At 49.6% G+C, this 27,576-nt stretch overlaps 1 protein-coding gene across 1 annotated transcript; it reads right to left on the reverse strand.

The window, feature by feature from the left end:
• LOC138747151 (zinc finger protein 229-like) lies at window positions 1-27,506 on the reverse strand. The gene is made up of 3 exons (XM_069906125.1): window positions 27,355-27,506; window positions 16,570-16,652; window positions 1-4,321 (listed from the first exon to the last, which is right to left on the reverse strand). Exon 3 carries the CDS (start codon window positions 3,729-3,731, stop codon window positions 2,331-2,333), a length of 1,401 nt encoding a protein of 466 aa, XP_069762226.1. The 5' UTR covers window positions 3,732-4,321; window positions 16,570-16,652; window positions 27,355-27,506; the 3' UTR covers window positions 1-2,330.
• Window positions 27,507-27,576: the final 70 nt, after the last annotated feature.

A 27,576-nucleotide genomic window follows, 5' to 3' on the forward strand; every position in this document is an offset into this window, starting at 1 on the left:
TTAATTAAACAAAAGTTGCTTTTAATTATTTTTAAACATGAAAACAGAATCACACTTTAACTTATCACTATTGACTTGACTAACCTAACTTAACCCCCTTCTAATTCTAAGCGCACGTGTATCTAATGTGTGTGTAAGTTCAGAAAAGTTATTTGATTCACAGACCAATCTCACTTCTCATTCCTCCAAAGTCACTGGTTGCAAGCAATTCTTATATTGTGCACAGAAGTGAACATTTATAAAGTTCACCAGGCTTTGGTGCTTGAAAGGTAAATGGTTACCGCTCAGGAAGGTTCTTGTCGGCTTTCAGAGAGAGATTTGTTGTTCCAGGACCTCCACAACTGATTTACTTCCATCAGCCACTTCAGTGTCTTGCTGACAAAATTTGCCCCCTCAGGGTTCTCCAAATGATAACCACTTTCTTTCCGGTCACCACAGAGTTCCTTCTTGTTTCACTTATTCCAAGTGAACCACAAGGGTTTTGACAAGACCGAACCCCCCAAGAAATCACCTGTCCTGTTCCAGTCCCAGCTGCTGTTGCTGGCTGTAAAACTGTAGAAGTGATCTCTCTCTCACACACAGCGAGAAAGCCTGTTTCTTTCTCTGCTTGCAAACCACATGACCCTCTTAGAACATCAAGTTCTCTTCCAGACAGAAGGCGGCTCTGACAAGCTCTTTCATCTGTTGCCTTTTTGTAAACAACAATCCATTAGTGAAGTCTCTGGGGCACTCTCCAAAGCTCTTGCAAAGGCTGTGGGGCCGTTATGTCTAGCATTAGCAGAGCTCCAGCATTTCAAATAAGATTTGTTTTAAAGTGTTTGTGTGTAACTCTAACAAACCTTCCAAATTTATCTCCCAAAAACTTATCTATATACACTCTGTCACAAGTGCCATAAATTGTTTCTTCTTGTCCCAGACATAAAATACATGACTCAATAGAGGGTTATTTGCTTTTTTCCTGATTAGTTTAGAGTCCCATTTATATACATATTCTTCTGCCATCTCTTCTTCTACGTTGCACAACCCAATTGTAACACAGGAAGGAATGGCCATCTGATTAAAAAAGGAAGCAGCAAATCTAGTTTGCAGATTCTAATTTTGGTATCATGAAAATCATTAACAGTCCGTAACTCGTCCAGTTTATCGGCAATGTAAGCAATAGATTCTTTCATATTTTTCCCGTAATTTTTAGATTCGTTAACACCCTTCCTCAGGTCTTTAATGTCTTGCAGAATAATAAAGAATGATTCCCCAGGGGTGGAGATTTCTTCTTTTCTTTCCACGCTTTGAACTTATTTCAAAAGAATTTTAGGGAGGAAAAAAACAAAAGAAAAAGTGACTTTGGGGAAAAGGAGTGTAGGTTGGAAGGTAATAGAAGCTGTTATCCCATGGGCTGCCAACAGGGAACTCCCCCGGTGTCCACTCTTAAGCCCCTGTTACCCCATTCCCTTCACCTATTTATTCAGGTGTCTGCCTTATTTTTTAACTCCAGGCAAAAGCCTCAGCCCCAAAATGCCCACCAACTTTTACTTTATAGATGCTGAAATCATCTGAGAATCCTGAGGTTGCAGCGCAGAGCTTCAAACAATCAACTGCAAACATCAAAGGGAATTTGCACAGCGAAGTCTCGACCAACAGTTAACGACGCCGACGTCTTCTCTCTGCTTTATGATCTCAACACTGAAGCCCAGCCACTGACCAGAGAGCTGAGTGAACACCTCCTCACACAGGAAGGTGAATTGTCTCTTCCCAGGGCAAATTCAACAGTGGGACTGCGGAGAGGAGGAATCGAGAATCCCATTCCATATTTGCTAGGAGAGAACCGTCTCTCCCTGGTGTGAACTATCCGGTGCCGCTGCACGTGGGAGGACTCAGTGAATCTGATCCCACACAGGGAGCAGATGAATAGTTTCTACCCAGTGTGAACCCACTAGTGTACTTGTAGGTTGCTGGGATAAGAGAATCCCTTCCTGCACAGGGTACAGGTAAATGATTTCTCCCCAGTGGGAACATGCTGGTGTGTCTGAGGGCTGGAGGACTGATGAAACACCTTGCTGCAGAGGGAGCAGTTGAACGGTTTCTACCCAGCATGACCCCACTGGTGTATTTGTAGGTTGCTGGAATGCGAGAACCACATCCCACACAGGGAGCAGGTAAACTGTTTCTCCCCAGTGGGAACCCGCTGGTGTGCCTGCAGACCAGAGAGCTGAGAGAATCCCTTCCCAGACAGGGACCATGTGAATAGTTTCTATTCAATGTGAACCCGCTGGTGTTTCTGCAGGTTGGAGGGGTTAGATAACCTTCCTGCACAAGGAGCAAGTGAACAGTTTCTACCCAATGTGAACCCGCTGATGAACCAGCAGGTTAGAGGAGTTAGAGAACCCCTTCCCGCACAGGGAGCAGGTAAACGGTTTCTCCCCGGTGTGAACCCGCTGGTGTACCTGCAGGCTATACAACTTAGAGAATCCCTTCCCGCACAGGGAGCAGGAAAACGGCTTCTCCCCGGTGTGAACCCGCCGGTGTACCAGCAGGCCGGAGGGGTGAGAGAACCTCTTCCCGCACAGGGAACAGGTGAACGGTTTCTCTCCAGTGTGAACCCGCTGGTGTACCTGCAGGCTGTACAAGTTAGAGAATCCCTTCCCGCACAGGGAGCAGGAAAACGGCTTCTCCCCGGTGTGAACCCGCCGGTGTACCAGCAGGCCGGAGGGGTGAGAGAACCTCTTCCCGCACAGGGAACAGGTGAACGGTTTCTCTCCAGTGTGAACCCGCTGGTGTACCTGCAGGTTGGAGGAGTTAGAGAACCCCTTCCCGCACAGGGAGCAGGTAAACGGCTTCTCCCCGGTGTGAACCCGCCGGTGTACCAGCAGGCCAGAGGGGTGAGAGAACCTCTTCCCGCACAGGGAACAGGTGAACGGTTTCTCTCCAGTGTGAACCCGCTGGTGTACCTGCAGGCTGGACGAGTAAGAGAACCCCTTCCCGCACAGGGAGCAGATGAACGGCTTCTCCCTGGTGTGAACCCGCTGGTGTACCTGCAGGTTGGAGGAGGTAGAGAACCCCTTCCCACACAAGGAGCAATCAAACGATTTCTCCCCACTGTGAACCTGCTGGTGTGCCTGCAGAATTGAGGACCGAGAGAACCCCTTCCCGCACAGAGAGCAGGTGAATGTCTTCTCCCCGGTGTGAACTCGCTGGTGTGCCTGCAGGCTGGACGAGTAAGAGAACCCCTTCCCGCACAGGGAGCAGATGAATGGTTTCTCCCCGGTGTGAACCCATTGGTGTATCCTCAGTCTGGAGGGGCAAGAGAATCCCTTCCCGCACAGGGAGCAGGTAAACGGTTTCTTCCCGGTGTGAACCTGGTGGTGTACGTGCAGCATGGAAAGATTAGAGAACCCCTTCCCACACAGGGAGCAGTCAAATGGTTTCTCCCCAGTATGAACCCGCTGGTGTAACTGCAGGCTGAAGGGGCGAGAGAACCCCTTCCCGCACAGGGAGCAGTCGAATGGTTTCTCCCCAGTGTGAACCCGCTGGTGTACCTTCAGGCTGGAGGGGTGAGAGAACCCCTTCCCACACAGGGAGCAGGTGTACGGTTTCTCCCCAGTGTGAACCCGCTGGTGCTCTTTCAGGTTGGAGGGGCGAGAGAACCCCTTCCCACACACACCGCATTTAAAGGGTCTCTCTCCAGAGTGAATATTCTGGTGCTTCGTGAGGTTGGAGGACTGGGTGAAACCCATCACTCCTACGTGACAGGTGAACGGACTTTCTCGGGGGAATCACAACACTTCCCACACACGAAGCAGGTGAACAGACTCACCCCAGAAGGAACACACACGCACCAGGTGAACAGCCACTTCCCAGGGGAAACACACCCGTGCTCCTCCAAGCCCTTGAAGGTTTGAAAGCTCTTCCCACAGTCAGAGCAGAGGAATGGGCTCCACTAGTGGAGACATACTGGTGCTGCAGCAGTGCTTTAGAGCTGGCGAATCTCCCCACACTTGGAACAGAGGAACAGTCTCTCCCCAGTAAGAGCGCAGTGATCTGTTTCCAGCAACTCCAAAGAAACCCCCACCTCACCGTACGCTTCACTTTGGAGTGTTTTATCTGGCTTATCACTGGTCACCTGATCCTCCACGTTGGCCAATCGGCTGAAGTCCAGTTCATATACTCAATGAGTGTAGAGATTTTCCCAGCAGTAATCTCTGTGCTCCTGATCCACCCCTAAATCTGGCTGATACTATGGTCCTGAGGTATCCAGTCGGGGTGTCAGACCACAATGTAGCGTTGCCTGAAGCTTCCTGTCTGGAAACACACCACTTTCTTCACCCTGTGAAGAGAAGATGCTGAAGTGAGAGGGAGCAAGGCATTCTCTACAGCCAATGTTCCAGGACGACACACCTGGAGGCAAGGCCAGCTACACGACAAACCATAGAAGTGTCCTGATCTGTGAGAAGGGTCAGCACGGACAGGTAGACGCATGAGGGTGAAATTTAGCAGAGAAACAGGGGTGATACATTTTGAGGGAAAGGAGAAGCTACAAACCAAGGAACATATTATGAACCCAGCATTTACTGTTATATGGGGAGCAACATTTTAGTGAACCCATGACAATCTATGGGAGGGCACAAGAATTATTTCACATTTTTAAGCAGAAGGCTCAAGGTAGTTTTTATTTCGGAGATTGAGGACCGCATTAATACCCAAAATCCTTAACAGTCCTGAAACCCTTCTGTCCAAAGAGCCTCAATGGCTCTCACATGTAAACTGTATCCCCATGTCACCTTTCCATTGGGACGTTAAAAGGATTTGCAGCTTCCAACCAATTGGAACCACCTGACCCACCTACAGTCAGGTTAAAGACCTGTCGCTGAATCACTCACTCCCCACTGTACAAAGGGCTCCCTGAGCAGCAATGTTGGGGGATGGGAAATGGGGTACCTTTGCACAGACAGTGTTGGTGGCAGGAATTCAGAGGCATCCAGGAACTGAGTGAGGTCAGGGGTCAGATAATGGGGTGTGGATGGGCAAGGAACGGGGAGAGTACACAGACCTGGATGTTGGCACTGTGAAAGAATATAATGTATTAAGGGAAGGGGTTTCTGTTGTTGGGTATAGGCTCGTGGAGATTTGCTGGTGTTTGCAAATAAAGATCCATGATTAAGAAATATACATGAACAAGGTTATACAAATACTAGGTCACACAACATGACTAAAAGAAAGCCACAAGATCATGGTGCGACTTGACAAAGATAGCTTGACTAGACCCGAGCAAGATTAGCATATCTAAAGTTGATAAAACTGCAAGGTCAAAATGTTACAAAAACAAGAATAACCAGCTGCAAATAAAGAACAACCAGCTCCAACAAACATCTACAGCTGCACGTAATACCCATCTAAAGAACTAAATAAAAGAACTAAATCGCTGTACGAGTTGAGTAAGGCTCAGTGCAGGGAATGAGTGACACTGTCTACTCATTCTTTGTACCCCTTGCTCCCAATTGTGCGATACAATAATGTTAGTTGTACGCTCATTGGTTCTGCTGCTGTTTTATTGCAACGCAGGTCAACATTAATATTGGCGTCATCAGCAATGTTAAAGTTGACTCATACTTGGCAGGATCTCACTGGGTCACCTGGGTTACTTCAGACCAAGTAAGCAGCAGAGTTCAGGAAGCCAGAGGGAGAAATAAAGGCACCTTCCAATCCCTTGCATCCGACTCCTACATCAGCCTCCAGGAGCACTGTGATCCCTTGTCCGAGGTAGGTTCCCTGCCGAGATCCAAAAGAACCGAAGAAGGAACGGGATGTTTACAGGTTAGTGCAGTCTTAATGCTGGGTTAAATTGTAAATTTGGATAACAGCAAAACAAGACAAGCACCGGACAAGGATTAGTCGTAACCGGGATACACAGCAAAATGAGAGAAAACAGGATAAAGATTAATACCCAAGGGCTACGGCAGTGTTAGCCAGGATAAAGTACAATTCAGGCTAGAACTGTTACATTATGGAACAAGCATTGGACAAAAGGTATGGGGGAACCCCAGTGCAATAAATGTGTTATTTCCACCCAAAATATCAAAAGGAATATCGACCAATGTCAGCAGCATTAACAAAAAAGTTAGGCAGCCAGGAATGGCCAGTTGGAGGTACATGGTCTATGAGGACGATAGAGAAAGCGGAACAATTATTTAGGGAAAAGCACACAGGACAGAAGTGGAAGAAATGGATGGGAGAATGGAGGGAACAAGGATTAAATGAGTGGCTCAGGACAAAGGGAAGGAGTTGGAGAGACTGTGCAAGTAAAAGGGGGACAGAAATATGTACAAAGGAGGGTGACCAAAGGACTGGGAGGTTTTGAAATCTCAGTGTGAGTAGCACGATAAGCAGGACAAAAAGGGCAAAAATAGTGACTGTAAGGCCCATCCCCAGATGATCACCAAAGCAGCCAATAAACAATCAGATGACCCTGGGGACCCACTTTCTGGCATGGCGACCCTACTCTGGCATGGTAACAAGGATGAGGAATCAGAAGATTCCTTTTTATGGGCACAACCACCCCTCTATGAGCCCCTTTCTCAGGCAGTGCCACAAGCCCAGGCACCACTGCTGCAGGCAGTTGGATGAGCCTCCCCTGCTACCGCCTCTCAGTAACAGACAACTGCACCACCTGGCCCAACCTCAGTAGCAGAACGAATAAAGGCGTATCCTAGAAAAAGGCCTCAAAAGCCATTACAGAAGATGTTGGTGGCATGTTTCCCCTTTGAGTTCTCCCTCATCCTCAGGCCGGTAACCTACGGTCCAGATTTATACACTGTGGAACCCCCAGAAAATATTGCTAATGGCACATCATGCTGCAGACAGGAATGGAGATCTGGTTGGGTTTGTACATGATATCCGCGCCACCCAGACCACGTACGGTGCACAACCCCAAGGCCTGTTTATCATTGTGCTGTGGCGGCCCTTCGCAGCTCCCCCATGGAGCCTCACAAAAATGAAGGACGAACGCGACGATCCAGCAGGCTGCACGAGGCCCGCAGCGCTGCCCTCCAATTGGCCACCACCAAAAGAGCTTAACTGGCCTATCAGGGAATGCGGATCACAATCACACCAATCAGTGTTGAAGGAGTTTTGACCAGGCCCCTCAGCTTGAGAATAAAAGCAGGGCTGTAAGTCCAATAAAGCTTTGCGTTAACTACATTCAACTGGGATTCGTGTCGTTCTTTCTAGGAACAGCGTGTTCTTTCTGAGCTAACCTGCATACAGCTATAACCTCTTCTGTGCTAGAGGCTCTGCGGAGCCATAGCTTGTAGCAGCTAGCTACAGTGGTGACCCTGACGGTCCAGACGGCATTCTGGACCCAGCAATGGAGACAGACCCTACAATTAACTTCGTTTCATTGAAGCTGCTGAACTTCTGGGCAGTGAACCCCAAAGTATGGTTCAGTGGTGGTCTGTACAGTTGAAGAAAGTACAGCCACCACGTTGAGGGTCGTTAACGACTGTTTATTTGAATTTAGCGCACGACCCTTTAAGGGCAACACGGGCTCAGTCACCATGTGTGTGGTGACGTCATAATCGCTGCCCAAGGCACGCGCTGAGATGGAGATTTGAATCAGGAAGAACCCCTGATGTCACCATCCTCCAATGGGTGCCCTGCCATGTGGTGTTGCACGCAGGGCTGGTTCGCCACGAGAGAGTTCGCCACTGCACAACCACCCCCCCAGAACCGGCTACACCCCGCCGCTTGGACACGGCCTTCTGCGCTGGCTGCAACAAGTCCAAGTGGTCCACCTTCAAACGGTCCATTGTAATAAGTTCCGCCTTCCCCACCCCCACGTCTAAAGTGAAAGTTCTGCCCGATCGCTGGAGGACCTTATACGGACATTCGTATGGGCGCTGTAGTGGTCCTCTCCGAACAAACACAAACTGTTCCGTCCAGTTCCTTGGGGCAGTGGGATGGCAGGATGCCTTGGCGTGATAGGGGTGTGGGAGCCAGGGAGGCCAGTTTCCTGTGGAGATCTGCCAGCAGGTTCGTGTCCTCAGGTGCTATACCCACTTCTGGGCCGAAGAACTCGCCAGGCAGGGAGAGTGGCGTGCCGTATACCAATTCTGCCAACGAAGCTTGCAGGTCTTCCTTGGGTGCCGTCCTGATCCTGAGGAGGACCCAGAGCAGTTTGTTTGTCCAATCCGGGCCAGTGAGACGGGTCATGAGAGCGGACTTTATGTGCCGGTGAAACCTCTCCACCAAACTATTGGATTGTAGGTGATAGGCAGTGGTGTGGTGGAGTTTAACCCCCAAGAGTCTCGCCAGCTGGGCCCATAGAGCAGAGGTAAACTGGGCATCCCTGTCACTGGTGATATGCGCCAACACGCCGAACCAGGCGACGCACTGGCAGCAAGGGTCCTAGTGCACGTCTCCGTCGAAGCCTCTCTGATCAGGATGGCGTAAGTAGGTAGCGCGCCTCTCTGGACACTGGCAAGGGGCCAACGACATCAATGTGGATGTGCTGGAACCTCCATGCTGACAAGTCAAAAGGTTGGATTGGGGCCTGCGTGTGCCTGTGGATCTTGGAGGTCTGGCACTTGGTGCAGTTCCTAGCCAGCTCCGCCACCTCTTTCTTAAGTCTGTGCCACATGAATCGCTCTGCCACCATCTGTATGGACGTCTTCACCAAAGGATGAACAAGGTTGTGGACTAATCTGAAAACTCTTGCCCTCCACTGCGGTGGGACTGCCGGGCGCAGTCGGCCTGTGGATAGGTTGCAGAGCAGCGTGTCCGGGCTGTTGGGCAACTGGATGTCTTTGAGGTCGAGGCCCAAGATGGAGGTCCATAGGGCTTACATCTCCACGTCGTGCTGCTGAACCTGTGTATAGATTCAGGCTGAGGGCTAGAGTATCGATGGATGGGCGAGAGAGTGCATCCGCTACCACGTTGTTCTTGCCTGCCCTGTGCTGGATGTCAGTAGTGAATTCCAACACGTACGAGAGGTGGCACTGTTGTCTGGCTAACCAGGGGTCCTTGGTCATGGCGAGTGCCTGGGTGATGGGCTTGTGGTCCGTGAAGATCGTGAAGGCTCTGCCCTCCAGGAAATAGCGGAAATGGCGGATGGCCAAGTACAATGCCAGGGGTTTCCGATCGAACGCGCTGTACTTGAGTTCCAGTGGGCGCAGCTGCTTTCTTTGCCGATCTGGATCTGCACCCTGCAGGTACCGAAGGTCTTGATGTAGGATGCTCAGCTCGGTCCCTGTCTCCACCAGGAAACACTGGCCGGTGGACTTGTTGGTGACATGAAGGAGGATGTTCGTGTGGCCAGCCGTGGCAGCCATCAACAGCGGCTGGCCTGGTCGTTTCCCTGGAAGCTGCAAGATTGGCGGCTTACAGGTTTGTGTTCCCCAGCAGGTCAGATGGCTCTCTTCTGGCTTGTGCTTGGGGGCGGCTTGCAGTCGACTAGTTCCGGCCTCGATCTCCCTCTTTGTGCGCCAGAGGGTATCCGCTCGGGCTGCGACCTCGCATGGGTCCAGGAAATCCTCATCTGTCAGGAGCAACTGTATCTCTTCTGGCATTTGCTCGAGGAAAATCTGGCGGAAGAGGAAGCAAGGCTTATGATCCTCCGCCAGGGCCAGTATTTCATCCATTAACGCCGACGGGCTGAGGTCCCCAAGCTCGTCCAGGTGTAAGAGCCTGGAAGCCCGCTGTTGGGGGGGGTGAGACCAAATGTCCCAGGAGTAAGTTCTTGAGGGTGGCATATTTACCCTCAGCTGGAGGATGATGGATGAGGTCGTCAACCCTGGCTGCTGTGTTTTGATCCAACGCGCTCATGACATGGTAGAACATCGTGGCGTCTGCTGAGATGTTTCTTAGGTGGAATTGTGCTTCTGCCTGCCCAAACCATGTCTGCGGGCAATGGGTCCAAAATGGGGGTAGCCGAATCCATACTTTTGAGTACAGAAAGGCGTCTGGGCTTGTTGAGGTCACCACTGTGGCGCTCTGCACAGTTGAAGAAAGTACAGCTACCACATTGTTGTTAACGACTGTTTATTTGAATCTAGCGTGCGCCCCTTTAAGGGCAGCATGGGCAAAGTCACCATGTGTATGGTGACATCATAATCGCTGCCAAAGGCGCACGCTGAGAGGGAGGTTTGAATCAGGAAGAACCCCTGACGGCGCCATCTTCCCATGGCCGCCCCACCACCTGGCATTACACGAGGGGCCAGTTCGCCTTGAGAGAGCGCGCCGCCACAGTTCCAACAAATTGAGGCACAGTTCACCCTGAGGAAAGTCACCTCTGACAACATCCGTTACTACCACATGGTGGGTGCCCTCGAAAAAGCCACAGCCACCAAGATCACAGATTTCTTGAAAAAGCTGCCTTGGGAGGGCAAGTACAAAGCCATCCGAGAGCTATTGACCCGCACTTTCGGGCTGCCTGAGTGCAAATGCACAGCCCGTCTACTGCATACGGATGGGTTGGGGAATGGGGCCACATCCAACCTAATGGGCGGCATGCTCGCCCGATGTGATAGCCACGCCCCCTGGTCACTCTTAAAGGAACTATTCTTGGAAAGGCTGCCACAATACGTCCGGATGATGATCCAGGAAGGAAACTTCAGCGATCCACGAAAGGTAACAGAGTAGACGGACTCCCTGATGACCGAGAGGGAAACCTCTTTCACACTTCATGAGACGTCCACACCCATCAGACACAACACCACCCCAGCACTGGAGCATGTGGGCAAGCTACAGCAGCAAAGCCCAACCGCTGACCAGCCACATGGACAACAGACAACCCTGGTGAGCGATACTGTCGTTATCATCAATGGTGGGGGGCAGAGGCCTGATGATGTCTCTCCCCCTGCACATTCCCGGGAAATGCCAAAGCCGGCCATCGTTAACAGCCTCCATGTCCAAGACTCCCTATCCAGCTGCCATTTTTTTAATGGAGACAGGGCAGAGATAAGCATGCTCCCCCTGACCAAAAATGTCGTCCACAATGGCAAAACAGTCCAACAATTAAAGGCTGCTAACAATTCGGGCATACCAACTTATGGCACTCACACCATCCCTCTCTGCTTTGGGAACAGCCATTTTAAATTGACCTTCACCTTAGCTGTTCGACAGCCACTCCTGGGTGCAGATTTCCTACGAGCCAATTCACTTCTAATGGACATTAAAGGCCGCAGATTAGTGCACGCCACAACATTCTAGACCTTCGAAATAAGGGAGAAAGAGCCCGCCATCTACAACTTGCATTCAGTGATGCCGGCTGACAATGAGTTTGTGCAAATCTTATCCGAATGTCCCGCCATTATTTACGTCATCCAAGGCCAAGCATGGAGTAAGACACCATATTCTTACTACAGATCCAATTCTTCATTTCAGAGCGCGCTACATTCCACCAGAAAAGCTCAGCTTCGCAAAGAAGGAGTTCCATAAAATGGAGGAGCTCAGATAGACCCTGGGCCTCCCCACTCCACATGGTCCCTAAAGCCACAGGAGGGTGGAGACCATGTGGGGACTACAGACGCCTCAACGAGACTACAACACCTGACCGCTACCTGATACCCCACATTCAGGACTTCACCGCACATCTACAAGGGGCACGGATCTTTTCCAAGATTGATTTAATCCGAGGCTACCACCAAATCCTGGTCCACCTAGAAGACATTGCAAAAAGAGCCATTATCACCTCATTCAGCTTATTTGAGTTTTTAAGGATGCCTTTTGGACTGAAAAATGCAGCCCAAACATTCCAATGAGTAATGGATGCTGTGGGCAGGGACCTCGACTTTATTTTCATCTACTTAGACGATATCGAATTGCCAGCCATGGCCGGGCTGAGCATTTCACTCATTTAAGACTACTGTGCAATAGACTGAGTGAATATGGACTATCAATCCAGCTAAATGCAAGTTTGGAAAAGAGGTAATCAACTTCCTGGGCCACCGCATTGACATACACAGTGGTGGGCCACTACCCAAAAAGGTAGAGGCTATTAAATCCTACCCAGCCTACTAAAGTTAAAGGCCTTCAGAAAGTCACAGGGATGATTAATCTTTATCATAGATTCATACCGGCAGCAGCCCACATCATGTATCCCCTTTTCTCTCTAATGTCAGGCACCCAAAAAGATTTCAAATGGAATGCAGAAGCCTCAGAGGCCTTGCAAAAGGCTAAGGATACTTTAGCAGATGCCACTCTCCTGGCGCAACCACAATCAGAGGCACCCACAGCCCTCACAGTTGATGCCTCCAATACGGCAGTTGGAGGAGTATTGGAACAATTAATTGATGGACACTGGAGACCTCTAGCTTTCTTCAGTAAACACCTGCGACCACCTAAAATACAATTCGACAGGGAACTGCTGGCACTGTATCTGGCCATAAGACATTTTTGTTACTTCCTGGAAGGAAGGAGTTTCAAAGTTTTTACTGACCACAAACCACTCACTTATGTTTTCAAAGAGTTCTCGGATCCTTGGTCGGCCAGTCCATAGCATCACCTTTCTTATTTCTGAGAATTTACCACAGACATATTGCTGGCAAGGTGAATGTCATGGCAGATGTGCTGTCATGCCCAAACGTGTTTGCTGTCCATACACTCCAGGCATCGATTACAAGGCCCTGGCTGAGGCACAATACTCCGATCCCAACATTGCAGTCTACAGAACGCTATAACTGGCCTCCACATCGAGGAAGTTCCCTTCGGTACAGGACATACAACTTTACTGCAACACCTCGACTGGTAAGCCCCATCCCATTATCCCCACCACATGGAAGAGGTAGATATTCAAATCTGTACACAATTTAGCCCATCCTGCCATCAAGACAACAGTCAAGATGGTGGCCAACCGTTACGTCTGGCACAGCCTTCGTAAACAGGTCACCAACTGGGCCAGAACATGCACACGTTGCCAAACTTCGAAAGTCCAGACAAACATTAAAGCCCCACTCCAAACAGATTTAGCCATGTTCACATTGATATAGTTGTCCCCTTACCAGTCTCTCGAGGCACTCATTACCTACTCACTATGGTAGACAGATCTACCAGATGGCTGGAAGCCATTCTCCTACCTGAAATATCCACTGAAACATGTGCCAACACTTGGGTGGCATGTTTCGGGGTCCCTGAGCACGTTACCTCAGACCGGGGAGCTCAGTTCACCTCCAGTCTTTTGGCAGCCTTAGTAACAGCACTCGGGGCATGGCGGCGCCACACTACAGTCTACCAGCCCCAGACTAACGGCCTAGTGGAGAGATTTCATAGGCATCTAAAAGCAGCCCTGATGGCCCGACTCACTGGGCCCAAATGGGCTGATCAATTACCCTGGATCCTCTTGGGTATCTGAACCGTGCCAAAAGAGGATTTGGAAGTCTCATCCGCCAAAATGGTATATGGGTCATTCCAGGTGAATTCCTGGCCACTAACAGGGGGAACTGAAGAACCCCCACCGTCCCCCCCCCCCCCCGTCCCCCAGAGAAGCGCTAGCAGTTGGGAACACTGGCCCCTTTACCACCCAAAGCCCATGGCCAACCGCACACGTTTGTCACAAGATTTTCAGAACTTCACTGTTTTTGTAAAATGCGGAGTGCACAGACCCCCATTGCAGAGACCCTATGAGGGGCACAATGGTTCAACCTGTGTAACTGACATAGGAAGCCAAGAGGAGATCTTTACCACAGCCGATCAACCACCCTCCCCCCCACCCGTTGCAAAAGAGCTGGCCTTCCAAGGATAACAACATTCCGATCGCCAGCTCTGGGGAGGGGAAGGGTGGGTTGTGTGGTGGCCCTTTGCAGCTCCCCCACAGGGCCTCACAAAAATGAAGGACAAATGCGATGATCCAGCAGGCTGCATGAGGCCCGCAGCGCTGCCCTCCAATTGGCCACAACCAAAAGAGCATAACTGGCCTATCAGGGAAAGCAGATCACAAACACACCAATCAGTGCTGAGAGGGTTTTGACCACGCCCCTCAGCTTGAGAATAAAAGCAGGGCTTGTGTTAACTACACTTAACTGGGGTTCGTGTCGTTCTTTCTAGGAACAGCATGTTTATTATGAGCTAACCTGCATGCAGCTATAACCTCTTCTGTGCTATAGGCTCTGCAGAGCCATAACTTGAAGCAGCTAGCTACAGTGCCACTATTAACTCGGCACCTATCCCCAACCCTGAGGAACAACCAGATCATGACTGCTTGCAAAGAAACCACCTTCTGACCTCGGCCTGCCATGATCTAACAGATGGCCTGATCAACAGAGTGACAACATGGTTTGTAGATGAGAAGGGTCAACAGCAATCCGGATATGCAATGGTAAGGGCCAGAGACACTGAAATCGAAGCTGCTGCCTTCCACCAACCCTTATCTACTCAGCGTGCTGAACTATTCACTTTGACTTGTGCATGCGTCAAAGGAAGAGTCCTTTCCCTTAACATTTACACCAATTCAGGTTATGCTTTTGTGGGAAGCCCATGTTTTGGTGCTCTGTGGCAACACTGGGGGCTCCTTACCTTATCAGGCTCCCATATAAAGAATGCCTTGTATGTATCAAATATGTTAGATGCCCATCCCTAGCCCCTCATTTGGACATTGTAACGTGTGAAGAGATGCCTGTTTCCAGCCCCTCATTTGACCATTGTAATGTGTGAAGAGATACCCATCTCAGCCCCTCATTTGGCTGTTGTAACGTGTGAAGAGATGTCTGTCCCCAGCCCCTCATTTGACCATTGTAACATGTGAAGAGATGCCTAGTCCCAGCCCCTCATTTGGCCATTGTAACATGTGAAATGATGACTATTCCCAGCCACTCATTTGGCCGTCAAAATGTGTGAAGCGCACACCAAGTTATAGGATCCAATATGGCAGGATAACGCTGCCAATGCTCATTCAGCTGTCATCGATGGTGCCCTTATTGTCTATTCAGACGAAAATAGATAAATACTGACTAGACCAGACTTACCCAGACATGGGCGTGGACAAAAGTTACAGCAAAACAGATTAAAAAATGGAAACAGCAGGGGTGCACCTAACATCCCGAGACTTGGTTATGGACCACCCCTGCTGGACAGGTTTGTGGACCTGATGCCTTTTTACCTGTGCAATGACACATTTAGGTAGGGAGGAAATGGTACAAATGGTATTTCAAACATGGCAGAATCCTAACCTAAGAAAAGAGGCACAGAGGATAACACAGGCATGTGTTATCTGTCAGAAAAATAATCCTGGCAAAGCAACCAAGTGCCCTCTGGGAGGGGCACGAATGCCTATGGGACCCTTTGGTTTACAGATCGATTTTATGAAATTACCTAGAGTACACAGCTAGAAGTCCTGTCTTATTTTTATTGACATTTTTAGTTGATGGGGGGAAGCAATCCCAACGTCAAACTCAACAGCAGAAACAGCGGGAGGAATTCTACTCCTGACCATATTAGCGCAGATAATGGACCGCATTTTCCTGCTACGGTCAATGAAGAATAAAACAACAGTTTCACTGCGCCCAGCACCCGCAGGCAGCTGGAATTGTGGAAAGAGTAAGTGGCACCTTGAAAAATAAGCTGGCCAAGCGATCAGAGGAAACAGGTCTAATCGGGGTAAGGTACATCCTCTGCCCCTCTTTGAAACAAGGATCACGCCACACACTAGCACAAGACCAAGCCCAGGAGAGGTTGTTTTGGAAAACCCTGGGCAGCAGATAAAAATGTTCAAGTGTGTTTTGACCTACATGCCCTTAGTAAGAAGATGATCACTTGTGTTCAACAACTAACTGAAATTCTTTTTTTTAATTTCTTGCACTGAGTCATATCAATAACATCCACAAATGATCATCTATACATAGTGACATTTCTTCTTTTCCCCCATTTCATCCCTCTCCCCTTCCCCAACCTCCTTCAAAAATCAATAAATAATTAAACACATAGTCAATTAGACTCGTGAGGCACGACCTACCCTTCACAAAGCCATGCTGACTATTCTTGAGTTGACTGTACTTCTCCAAATGCTCATAGATCCTCTCCTTAAGAACCCTTTCCATTAGTTTGCACACCACTGACATAAGATTCACTGGTCTATAATTCCCAGGATTTTCCCTATTACCTTTTTTAAACAAGGAGACTACATTTCCCGTTCTCAAATCCTCTGGCACCTCCCCTGTGGCCAAAGAGGATTTAAGGAGTTAATATGGATCTCCTCATTTGCTGGGGTTATGTTAGACTGATGAATCACGAGAGAATTTTAAGGAATGTGTACATGCAGGGATCAATCTCTTTGGTGGTTCCAGAAAGTAAAGATAAGAAACTAAAAATTCTGTGTTTTTTTTAAAGCCACGAGTAGCTCCTTTATGCAAGTTAGCAGCTTGCGGCCATTTTCTTGCTGTAACAGACTTCTCACACTTTGTAAAATTTTTCAAAGTTTGTTTATGCAGCTGTATTCTTATTTGTTTTTGAGCAACTTTAGGTCCACCTTCAACATTTGGTGTAGTCGGCAGGATCCCAAGACAGGAATCACAGATTAAGTCAGACTGAAGAAGTGGATGGGCCAGTGAAGGAGAAACAGAGGGAGATAGGGATCCAGTGTAAATTTACCTTGATCTCTCACTGTCGATCCCCTGATGGAAGTCCCTCACCCAAGGTTGACTGGAATGCCCTGACGGGATCCACAAAAGGACCTGCGGGAAGGAATATGGGTTACACGAGGTTAGTGTATTTTAATGGGTCAGTGAGTTTGAGATACTCAGTCAACTGAACTGAAAGTCTGTTTGGGAATTGGGCAGCATGCAGGATGACTCCTTTTATCAGTGAGAAGGATAGGGCAGCGAGTCTAGTAGAACTCAGTCTATGGTGGATATTCGGAATTGGTCTGTGAGTCAGGGAACGAAGTCTATTGGGGTGTGGGGAATTGGACAGTGAGTCAGGACTCAGACTATTGGGGGAATTTGGTTGAGGACTTGGTCTCTTCGGAGTGGGGAACTAAAATCAGTAACAATGGATAAAGATGCCCCAATATTAAAACACCTACTTACCATTGGGAATAAAGTTAAATCAGAAATTGATGGGTATTCCCTCTCCTTAAAAAATCCATTAATGAATCCTCTCTTAAATCTTTTCAAAAAAATAATCCTTTTTTTTAATACTTGGAATAACAAAGGAATTTCTAAATTGGGATATTGTTATGATAATGGTAGATTGATGTCCTTTGATCAATTAAGAATTGAATATGGTATTCCTCATAATACATTATTTTCTTATTTTGAATTAATATCTTATCTAAGGGAGAAATTAGGATCTGATATGACTTTTAACAATCTTAAAAATTTGGAGGAAATTATAGTGGATGCAATGATTAAAAATTTTATCTTGTGATTTCTGAGTTTTATAAATGACCTGGATGAAGAAGCAGACGGATAGGCCAGTAAGTTAGGATGACACGAAAGTTAAGAGTAATTGTAGATGGACCTGAAGGTTGTGGAACGTTACAAGAGGATATAGACAGGATGCAGAGTTGGGCAAAAAAATGGAAGATGGATTGCAATCCAGATAAGTGTGAAGTGACGCATTTTGGAAGACCCAACCAAAAGCTGAGTACAGGGTTAATGGTCGGTTACTTAAAAGTGTGGATGAACAGAAGGCCTTGGGGTTCAAATCCATACATCCCTCAAGGTCACCACACAGGTTGATAGGATAGTGAAGAAGGCCAATTGGATGCTGGGCTTCATTAATAGGGGGATTGAGTTCAGGAATAGAGAGGTCATGTTGCAACTCTACAAATCTCTGGTGAGACCACATTTAGACTATTGTGTTCGGTTCTGATCACCTCATTATAGGAAGAATGTGGAAGCCATGGAGAGAGTGCAGAGGAGATTTACCAGAATGTTGCCTGGATTGTCAAACAACTCTGATGAGGCAAGGTTAGCAGATCGGGGACTTTTCTCTTTGTAGCATTGAAGGATGAGAGGAAACTTGATGGAGGCACAAATAGGGTGGACAGTCAGTGCCCGTTTCCCCAAGGCAGGATCAGGAAACACAAGAGGACATATGTACAAAGTTAAGGGTGGGAAGTTTACGGGAGACATCAGGGGTAAATTTTATTTTTACAGAATGTGGTTGTCCACAATGCCTTGCAATGGTGGTGGAGGCTGAAACACTGGGGGGCATTTAAGAGACTCTTAGACAGACAAATGATGAAAGGAAAATAGAGGGTGATGGGGTAGGGAGGATCTAGTACTTCTTTTAAGAGGAATAAATAGGTTGGCACATTATCGAGGGCTGAATGGTCTGTACTGTTTTATTCCAAAGGTAAATAACAAGGTACGTCGCCCACAAAAGCAATCCTCTCACCCGCAAATACGGCCCCCCAAACAAGACGGAATCCCCCCACAAACAAGGCCCCAACCAAAGCAAGACAACCCACCCCCCTTCGCCAAGGTGACCACCTCCCCCCTGTCCACCACCAAGGTGGACAGACCCCCACCAAGGTGGCCCGCCATTTCCCCTCCCAGTCCCCAGCGTAATGTCCCCCCCCACCCCCGTTCCCCCTACCAGTTCACAGTGCAATGTCCAACCACTTCCAGTCCCCAGTGTAATGACCCTCCTTTTCCCCAGCATAATGTGCCGTCAATTCCCCTCCCAGACCCCAGTGTAATATCCCCACCCTTTCCTCTCCGTCTCCAGTGTAATGTCTCCCCCCTTTCCCCTACCAGTTCCCAGTGTAATGACCCCCCTTCCCCCAGTCCCCAGTGTAATGTCCCCCACTTTCCACTCCTATTCCCCAGTGTAATGTCCCACCTTTCCCCTCTCTGTAATCTCCCCTCCCCCCACCCCCAGTCCCTAATGTAATGACCCCCCTTCCCCCAGTCCACAGTGTAATATCCCCTGTCCTCAGTGTAATGTCACCCATTTTCCCCCGTCCCCAGTGTAATGCCACCCCTTTCCCCTCCCAGTCCCATATAATGTCCTCTCCTTTCCCCTCCCAGTCCCCAATGCAATGTCACCCATTTTCCCCCAGTCCCCAGTGTAATGCCACCCCTTTGCCTGCCCAGTCCCCAGTGTAATGACCCCCCTTCCCCAGTCCAGTGTAATGTCCCCTCCTTTCCCCTTCCAGTCCCCAGTGTAATGTCCCCTCCTTTCCCCTCCCAGTCCCCAGTGTAATGTCACCCATTTTCTCCGTCCCCAGTGTAATGCCACCCCTTTCCCATCCGTCTTCAGTGTAATGTACCCCACTTTCCCCAGTGTAATGTCGCCTTTCCCCTCCTCGTCCCCAGTGTAATGTTCTCCCTTTCCCCTCCCAGTCCCCAGTGTAATGTCCCCCCTTTCCGCTCCCAGTCCCCAGTGTAATGTCCCCTCCTTTCCCCCTCCCAGTCCCCAGTGTAATGTCCCTTCCTTTCCCCCTCCCAGTCCCCAGTGTAATGTCCCCTCCTTTCCCCCTCCCAGTCCATAGAGCAATGTCCCCCTTTCCCCCAGGCCTGTATAGTCCCCCTTCCACCCCCCGAGTCCCCAAAGTAATGTCCCCTCCTTTCCCCTTCCAGTCCCCAGTGTAATGTCCCCCCTTTCCCCTCCCAGTCCCCAGTGTAATGTCCCCCCTTTCCGCTCCCAGTCCCCAGTGTAATGTCCCCTCCTTTCCCCCTCCCAGTCCCCAGTGTAATGTCCCTTCCTTTCCCCCTCCCAGTCCCCAGTGTAATGTCCCCTCCTTTCCCCCTCCCAGTCCATAGAGCAATGTCCCCCTTTCCCCCAGGCCTGTATAGTCCCCCTTCCACCCCCCGAGTCCCCAAAGTAATGTCCCCTCCTTTCCCCTTCCAGTCCCCAGTGTAATGTCCCCTCCTTTCCCCTCCCAGTCCCCAGTGTAATGTCACCCATTTTCTCCATCCCCAGTGTAATGCCACCCCTTTCCCCTCCTAGTCTTCAGTGTAATGCCACCCCTTTCCCATCCCAGTCTTCAGTGTAATGTACCCCACTTTCCCCAGTGTAATGTTGCCTTTCCCCTCCTCGTCCCCAGTGTAATGTTCTCCCTTTCCCCTCCCAGTCCCCAGTGTAATGTTCTCCCTTTCCCCTCCCGGTCCCCAGTGTAATGTCCCCCCTTTCCCCTCCCAGTCCCCAGTGTAATGTCCCACCATTTCCCCCAATCCCCAGAGCAATGTCCCCCTTTCCCCCAGACCCGTGTAGTCCCCCTTCCACCCCCCCCCCCGAGTCCCCAAAGTAATGTCCCCTCCTTTCCTCTTCCAGTCCCCAGTGTAATGTCCCCTCATTTCCACTTCCAGTCCCCAGTGTAATGTCCCCCCTTTCCCCTCCCAGTCCCCAGTGTAATGTTCCCCCTTTCCCGTCCCGAGTAATGTCCCCCTTTCCCAGTGTAATGCCCCCCTTTCCCAGTGTAATGCCCCCCTTTCCCTCAGACCCCAGTGTAATATCCCCTTTCCCCCAGTATAATCTGCCCTCCTTTCCCCTCCCATCCCCAGTCTCATGTCCCCCTTTCCCCTCCCAGTCCCCAGTATAATATTTCCCCCATTCCCCTCCCAGTCCCCAGTGTAATGTCCCACCCTTTCCCCAGTCCACAATGTCCCCCTTTGCCCCAGACCCAGTGTAATGTCCCTTTCCCCCCAGACCCAGTGTAATGTCCCTTTCCCCCTTTCCCCAGTGTAATGTCCCCTATTTACACCCTCAATCTCCAGTGTAATGTCCCCCATTTCCCCCCAATCCCCAGTGTAATGTCCCCCTTTCACCTCCCCGTCCCCAGTGTAATGCCACCCCTTTCTCCTCCCAGTCTTCAGTGTAATGCCTCCCCTTTCCCCTCTCAGTCTGCAGTGTAATGTACCCCCCTTTCCCCAGTGTAATGTCGCCTTTCCCCTCCTCGTCCCCAGTGTAATGTTCTCCCTTTCCCCTCCCGGTCCCCAGTGAAATGTTCTCCCTTTCCCCTCCCGGTCCCCAGTGTAATGTCCCCCCTTTCCCCTCCCAGTCCCCAGTGTAATGTCCCCCCTTTCCCCTCCCAGTCCCCAGTGTAATGTCCCACCATTTCCCCCAGTCCCCAGAGCAATGTCCCCCTTTCCCCCAGGCCTGTGTAGTCCCCCTTCCACCCCCCGAGTCCCCAAAGTAATGTTCCCTCCTTTCCCCTTCCAATCCCAAGTGTAATGTCCCCTCCTTTCCCCTCCCAGTCCCCAGTGTAATGTCCCCCCCTTTCCCGTCCCGAGTAATGTCCCCCTTTCCCCAGACCCCAATGTAATCTGCCCTCCCAGTCCCCAGTGTTGTCCCCCCTTTCCCCCAGACCCCAGTGTAATGTCCCCTTTCTCTCAGTATAATTTGCCCTCCTTTCCCCTCCCAGTCCCCAGTGTTATGTCCCCCTTTCCCCTCCCAGTCCCCAGTATAATATTCCCCATTCCCCTCCCAGTCCCCAGTGTAATGCCCCCCGTTTGCCTCCCATTCCCCAGTGTAATGTCCCCCTTTCACCTCCCCGTCCCCAGTGTAATGCCACCCCTTTCCCCTCCCAGTCTTCAGTGTAATGCCTCCCCTTTCCCCTCTCAGTCTGCAGTGTAATGTACCCCCCTTTCCCCAGTGTAATGTCGCCTTTCCCCTCCTCGTCCCCAGTGTAATGTTCTCCCTTTCCCCTCCCGGTCCCCAGTGAAATGTTCTCCCTTTCCCCTCCCGGTCCCCAGTGTAATGTCCCCCCTTTCCCCTCCCAGTCCCCAGTGTAATGTCCCCCCTTTCCCCTCCCAGTCCCCAGTGTAATGTCCCACCATTTCCCCCAGTCCCCAGAGCAATGTCCCCCTTTCCCCCAGGCCTGTGTAGTCCCCCTTCCACCCCCCGAGTCCCCAAAGTAATGTTCCCTCCTTTCCCCTTCCAATCCCAAGTGTAATGTCCCCTCCTTTCCCCTCCCAGTCCCCAGTGTAATGTCCCCCCCTTTCCCGTCCCGAGTAATGTCCCCCTTTCCCCAGACCCCAATGTAATCTGCCCTCCCAGTCCCCAGTGTTGTCCCCCCTTTCCCCCAGACCCCAGTGTAATGTCCCCTTTCTCTCAGTATAATTTGCCCTCCTTTCCCCTCCCAGTCCCCAGTGTTATGTCCCCCTTTCCCCTCCCAGTCCCCAGTATAATATTCCCCATTCCCCTCCCAGTCCCCAGTGTAATGCCCCCCGTTTGCCTCCCATTCCCCAGTGTAATGTCCCCCCCTTCACCCCCAGTCCCCAATGTAATGTCCCCTCCCAGTCCCCTTTTCCTTCCCATTCCCGTGTAATGTACTCCCCCTTTCCCCAGTGTAATGTCCTCCCTTCTCCTCCCAGTCCCCAGTGTACTTTCCCCTTCTCCCAGTCCCCAGTGTAATTTCCCCCATTTCTCCCCAGTCCCCAGTGTAATGCACTCCCTTCCCCCCCAGACCCATGTAATGTCCCCCTTTTCCCCCAGACCACAGTATAATGTCCTCCCCCCCCCAGTGTAATGATCCCCTTTCCCCCTGGACCCCAGTGTAATGTCCCCCCTTTACCCCAGTCCCCAGTGTAATGTTCCTCCTTTCCCCTCCCAGTCCCATATAACCATATACAGCACAGAACAGGCCAGTTTGGCCCTACTAGTCCATGCCGGAACAAATCCCCTCCCTCCTAGTCCCACTGACCAGCACCTGCTCTATACCCCTCCAATCCTCTCCTCTCCAAGTAATTATCCAGTCTTTCTTTAAATGTAAATAACGTCCCTGCTTCAACCACCTCCGCCGGAAGTTTATTCCACATCTCAACCACCCTCTGCGTGAAAAAAATTTCCCCTCATGTTCCCCTTATAATTTTCCCCCTTCAATCTCAAACCATGGCCTCTGGTTTGAATATCCCCCACTCTTAATTGAAAAAGCCTATCCATGTTGACTCCCTCTGTCCTTTTTAAAATCTTGAACACCTCCATCAAATGCCCCCTCAATCTTCTACGCTCCAGAGAAAAAAGCCCCAGGCTGCTCAACCTTTCTCTGTAACTCAAACCATGACATCCTGTCAACATTCTCGTGTACCTTCTCTGCACTCTCTCTATTTTGATTATATTCTTCCTATAATTTGGTGATCAAAACTGCACACAGTATTCCAAATTTGGCCTCACCAATGCTTTGTACAATTTCATCATAACATCCCAATTCTTGAATTCAATACTCCGATTTATGAAGGCCAACATTCCAAATGCCTTCTTCACCACTCTATCTACCTGAGTATCAACATTGAGGGTACTATTTACCATAACTCCTAAATCCCTTTGTTGCTCTGCACTCCTCTATTGTCTACCATTCAATGTATATGACCTATTTAGATTTTCCTTTCCAAAATGCAACACTTCACACTTATCCATATTAAATTCCATCAGCCATTTCTCAGCCCACTCCTCTAGCTTTCCTATATCTCTTTTTAATCTACGGTAATCTTCCTCACTGTCAACAATACCACCAATCTTTGTATCATCTGCAAACTTACTTATCCAATTCACCACCCCTTCTTCCAGATCATTAATATATATAACAAACAATAGTGGACCCAAGACCGATCCCTGAGTCACTGGCCTCCAATTTGACAAACAATTTTCTTCCACTACTCTCTGGCACCTCCTATCCAGCCATTGCTGAATCCATTTCACGACCTCCTTATTTATACCTAATGCCTCCACCTTTTTTCCTAACCTCTTCTGGGGAACTTTGTCAAAAACTTTACTAAAGTCTAAATAGACAACATCCACAGCCTTCCCTTCATCAATATTTTTTGTAACCCCCTCGAAAAACTCTATAAGGTTTGTTAAGCATGATCTACCCCTGACAAAACCATGCTGACTACTACCTATCAATCCCTGTTCTTCCAAATATTTGTAAATGCCATCCCTCAGAACACTTTCCATAAATTTAGCCACCACAGATGTCAGACTTACAGGTCTATATTTTCCAGGCTTACATTTGGACCCTTTCTTAAACAGTGGAATAACATGAGCCACCCTCCAATCCTCTGGCACTACCCCCGTGACCAGTGACATCCTAAATATCTCTGTTAATGGCCCCACTATCTGTACACTAGTCTCCCTGAGTGTCCTTGGGAATACTTTGTCCGGACCCGGAGATTTGTCCACCTTTATCTTTTTCAACACTGCCATCACTACCTCCTCGGTTATCCTTATATAATTCATGACCTCCACACTATTTTTCTTTACTTCAACTGGTACAATTTTTTCCCTAGTTAATACCGAGGCAAAGAAATCATTTAAAATTTCCCCCATCTCCTCTGACTTTTCACATTCTACCCCTCACTAATCTTTTACTTTTAATGTACCTCTAGAAACCCTTTGGATTTATTCTTACTCTTTCTGCCAAAGCCTCTTCGTGCCTCTTTTTGGCCTTTCTAATTTCTTTCTTAAGATTTTTTTCTACACTCCTTGTAGTCCTCTTTCAATTTCTCAGCACCTTGCTGTTTATACCTCTTGTACACCTCCCTCTTTCTCCTAACCAAATTTCTAATATTCCTCGAAAACCAAGGCTCCTTATGACTTCCAGCCTTTCCTTTGATCCTCACTGGGACATATCTACTTTATACTCTCAAAATTTCTTCTTTGAATATTCTCCATTTTTCATTTACATCCTTTCCTGAAAAAATCATATCCCACTCAATACTCCCCAAATCCATTCTTATTCCTTCAAAATTTGCTTTTCTCCAATCCAGAACCTCAACTTTAGGCCCTTCTTTGCTCTTCCCTAAAACTAATAGTTGTGATCACTAGACCCAATTTGTCACGTTAATCTCAGACACCTGACCTATCTTGTTCCCTGACAGGAGATCCAGTATTACACCGTCCCGAGTCGGTTCCTCTACGTATTGATTAAGAAAACTACCTTGTACACATTTGACAAACTCTAGCCCATCCAGCCCTCTTACTGTATGGGTATCCCAATCAATGTGAAGGAAGTTAAAATCTCCCATGATCACTACCTTATGTTTATTACACATATATGCTATCTCCTTACAAATTTGTTCTTCCAAATTTCTTGGCCCATTTGGTGGTCTATAGTACACTCATTAGTGCCCTCATGCATCCTCCACCCCTCAATTCCACCCAAACAGCCTCACTGGACGATCCCTCCAAACCATCCTGCCACCTCACGGCAGTAATGTCCTCTTTGACAAGCAGAGCAACTCCTCCCCCTTTTTTTACCCCCTGTTCTATCACATCTAAAACATTTGTATTCTGGAATATTTAGTTGCCAGTCCTGACCCTCCTGTAACCAGGTCTCACTAATTGCCACAACATCATGATTCCAATTGCCAATCCATGCTCTAAGCTCATCTACCTTGTTCACTATGCTTCTTGCATTAAAGTACATGCATTTCAGAGAAGGACCCTCACATATATTCCCTTTTCTACCTTTTACCTCCATCCTTCCTTTGTTATCTTTATCATTCTTAACTAGGTGGCCATGCATCCTAGACACTGCTCGCAAACTCTGCTCCCCACCCTCCTGCCAAACTAGCTTAAACCGTCCCTCACAGCTCTAGCAAATCTGCTTGCCAGGATATTGGTCCCCCTCCAGTTCAAGTGGAGTCCATCCCTTTTGTACAGGTCCGACTTTCCCCAGAAGAAATCCCAATTATCCAAAAATCTTATCCCCTGTCCCCTGCACCAGCTCTTTAGCCACGCATTCATCCTCCACATCCTCCTATTACTACCCTCTCTAGCGCGTGGCACCAACAGCAATCCAGAGATTACTACCTTAGAGGTCCTGTTTTTTAACTTCCTGCCCAATTCTATGTATTCCTGTTTCAGGACTTCATCCCCACTTCTAACTAAGTCATTGATCCCCACATGGACCACGACTTCTGGCTGCTCACCTTCCCCTTGCAGAATTCTGTGAACTCGATCAGAGACATCCCTGACCCTAGCACCAGGGAGGCAACAGACCAACCTGGATCCCGAACTCGTCCAACAAACCTCCTATCTGTCCCTCTGACAAGTCGCGATTTTAATATTAACTCCATTGCCCATCTAGTCCCCAGTGTAATGTCCCCCTTTCCCCTACCAGTCCCCAGTGCATTGTCCCAACATTTCGCTAATCCCCAGAGTAATGTCCCCCTTTCCCCAGATCCCAGTGTAGTCCCCCTTTTCCCCGTCCCCAGTGTAATGTCCCCCTTTTTCCCCCGTCCCCAGTGTAATGTCCCCCTTTTCCCCATCCCAAGTGTAATGTCCCCAGTGTAATGTCCCTTTTCCCCCGTCCCCAGTGTAATGTCCCCGACTTTCCACTCAGTGCCCAGTGTAATGTCCCCCTTTTCCCCTCCCAGACCACAGTGTAATGTCCCCCCTTTCCCCCAGATCCCAGTGTAGTCCCCCCTTTCCCCCGTCCCCAGTGTAATGTCCGCCTTTTCCCCGTCCCCAGTGTAATGTCCCCCACTTTCCACTCAGTCCCCAGTATAATATCCCCCATTTTCACCCTCAATTCCCAGAGTAATATCCCCCTTTCCCCTCCCAGTCCCCAGTGTAATGTCCCCTATTCCCCAGTCCCCAGAGTAATGTCCCCCTTTCCCCCAGACCCAGTGTAATCCCCTATTCCTCCCAGTCCTCAGTAATATCCCCCACTTTCCCCTCCCAGTCCCCAGTGTAATGTGCCCCCTTTCCCCTCCCAGACCCCAGTGTAATGTCCCCTCTTTCCCCAGTCCCCAGTGTAATGACCACCCTATTCCCCCCCAGTCCCCAGTGTAATGTCCCCCCTATTTCCCCAGACCCGTGTAATGTCCCCCTTTCCCCTACCAGTCCCCAGTGTAATATCCCAACATTTCCCCAGTCCCCAGTGTAATGTCCCCCTTTCCCCCAGACCCAGTGTAATGTCCCCCCTCTTCCCCCCAATCCCCAGTGTAATGTCCCCCCTCTTCCTCCCAATCCCCAGTGTAATGTCCCCCCTTTCCCCAATCCCCAGTGTAATGTCCCCCCTTTCCCCAATCCCCAGTGTAATGTCCCCCTCTTCCCCAATCCCCAGTGTAATGTCCCCCTTTTCCCCCAATCCCCAGTGTAATGTCCCCCTCTTCCCCCAATCCCCAGTGTAATGTCCCCCCTTTCCCCCCAGTCCCCAGTGTAATGTCCCCCTTTCCCCCCAGTCCCCAGTGTAATGTCCCCCTTTTCCCCCCAGTCCCCAGTGTAATGCCCCACCCCACAGTGAACAGAGGACAGGGTGATAATAGGGACAGGGCCGACAGGAGAGCTGCCCTTGTTGAGCCCAAATTCCTGCCGGGAAGAAGGGCCCCGTCTCCGGGCCTTTGGACCCAGTGAAGTTGGGCCCAATGTGGGTTTATGTGGCTCAGACACAACCAACAACCGACCCAGTCACAGCCCCACGGATCAGCGGCTGCCCCTCGGACCACCCGCTCCCATCGCCAAGTAAATTCAAGCTCTTACACATCGACAGCGCTGACTCGCATCAAGGACCAGCGAAGCCTCCTTCCCCACAGCACAGAGGGACTAACATGGCCAGACCGACATGTGATCAGAAAGGACCAATCACATCAACGCTCAACCCGACCTGCACATACAAAGGGCGGCCAGCAGGTGGTGATGTGTACAAACAGGGTCCATGACGTCACCTCCTTCCTGATCTCACCAGTTCATTCAACCTCCTGC

The sequence above is a fragment of the Narcine bancroftii genome, chromosome 1 (assembly GCF_036971445.1).
Source record: "Narcine bancroftii isolate sNarBan1 chromosome 1, sNarBan1.hap1, whole genome shotgun sequence".
Classification (NCBI taxonomy): domain Eukaryota; kingdom Metazoa; phylum Chordata; class Chondrichthyes; order Torpediniformes; family Narcinidae; genus Narcine; species Narcine bancroftii.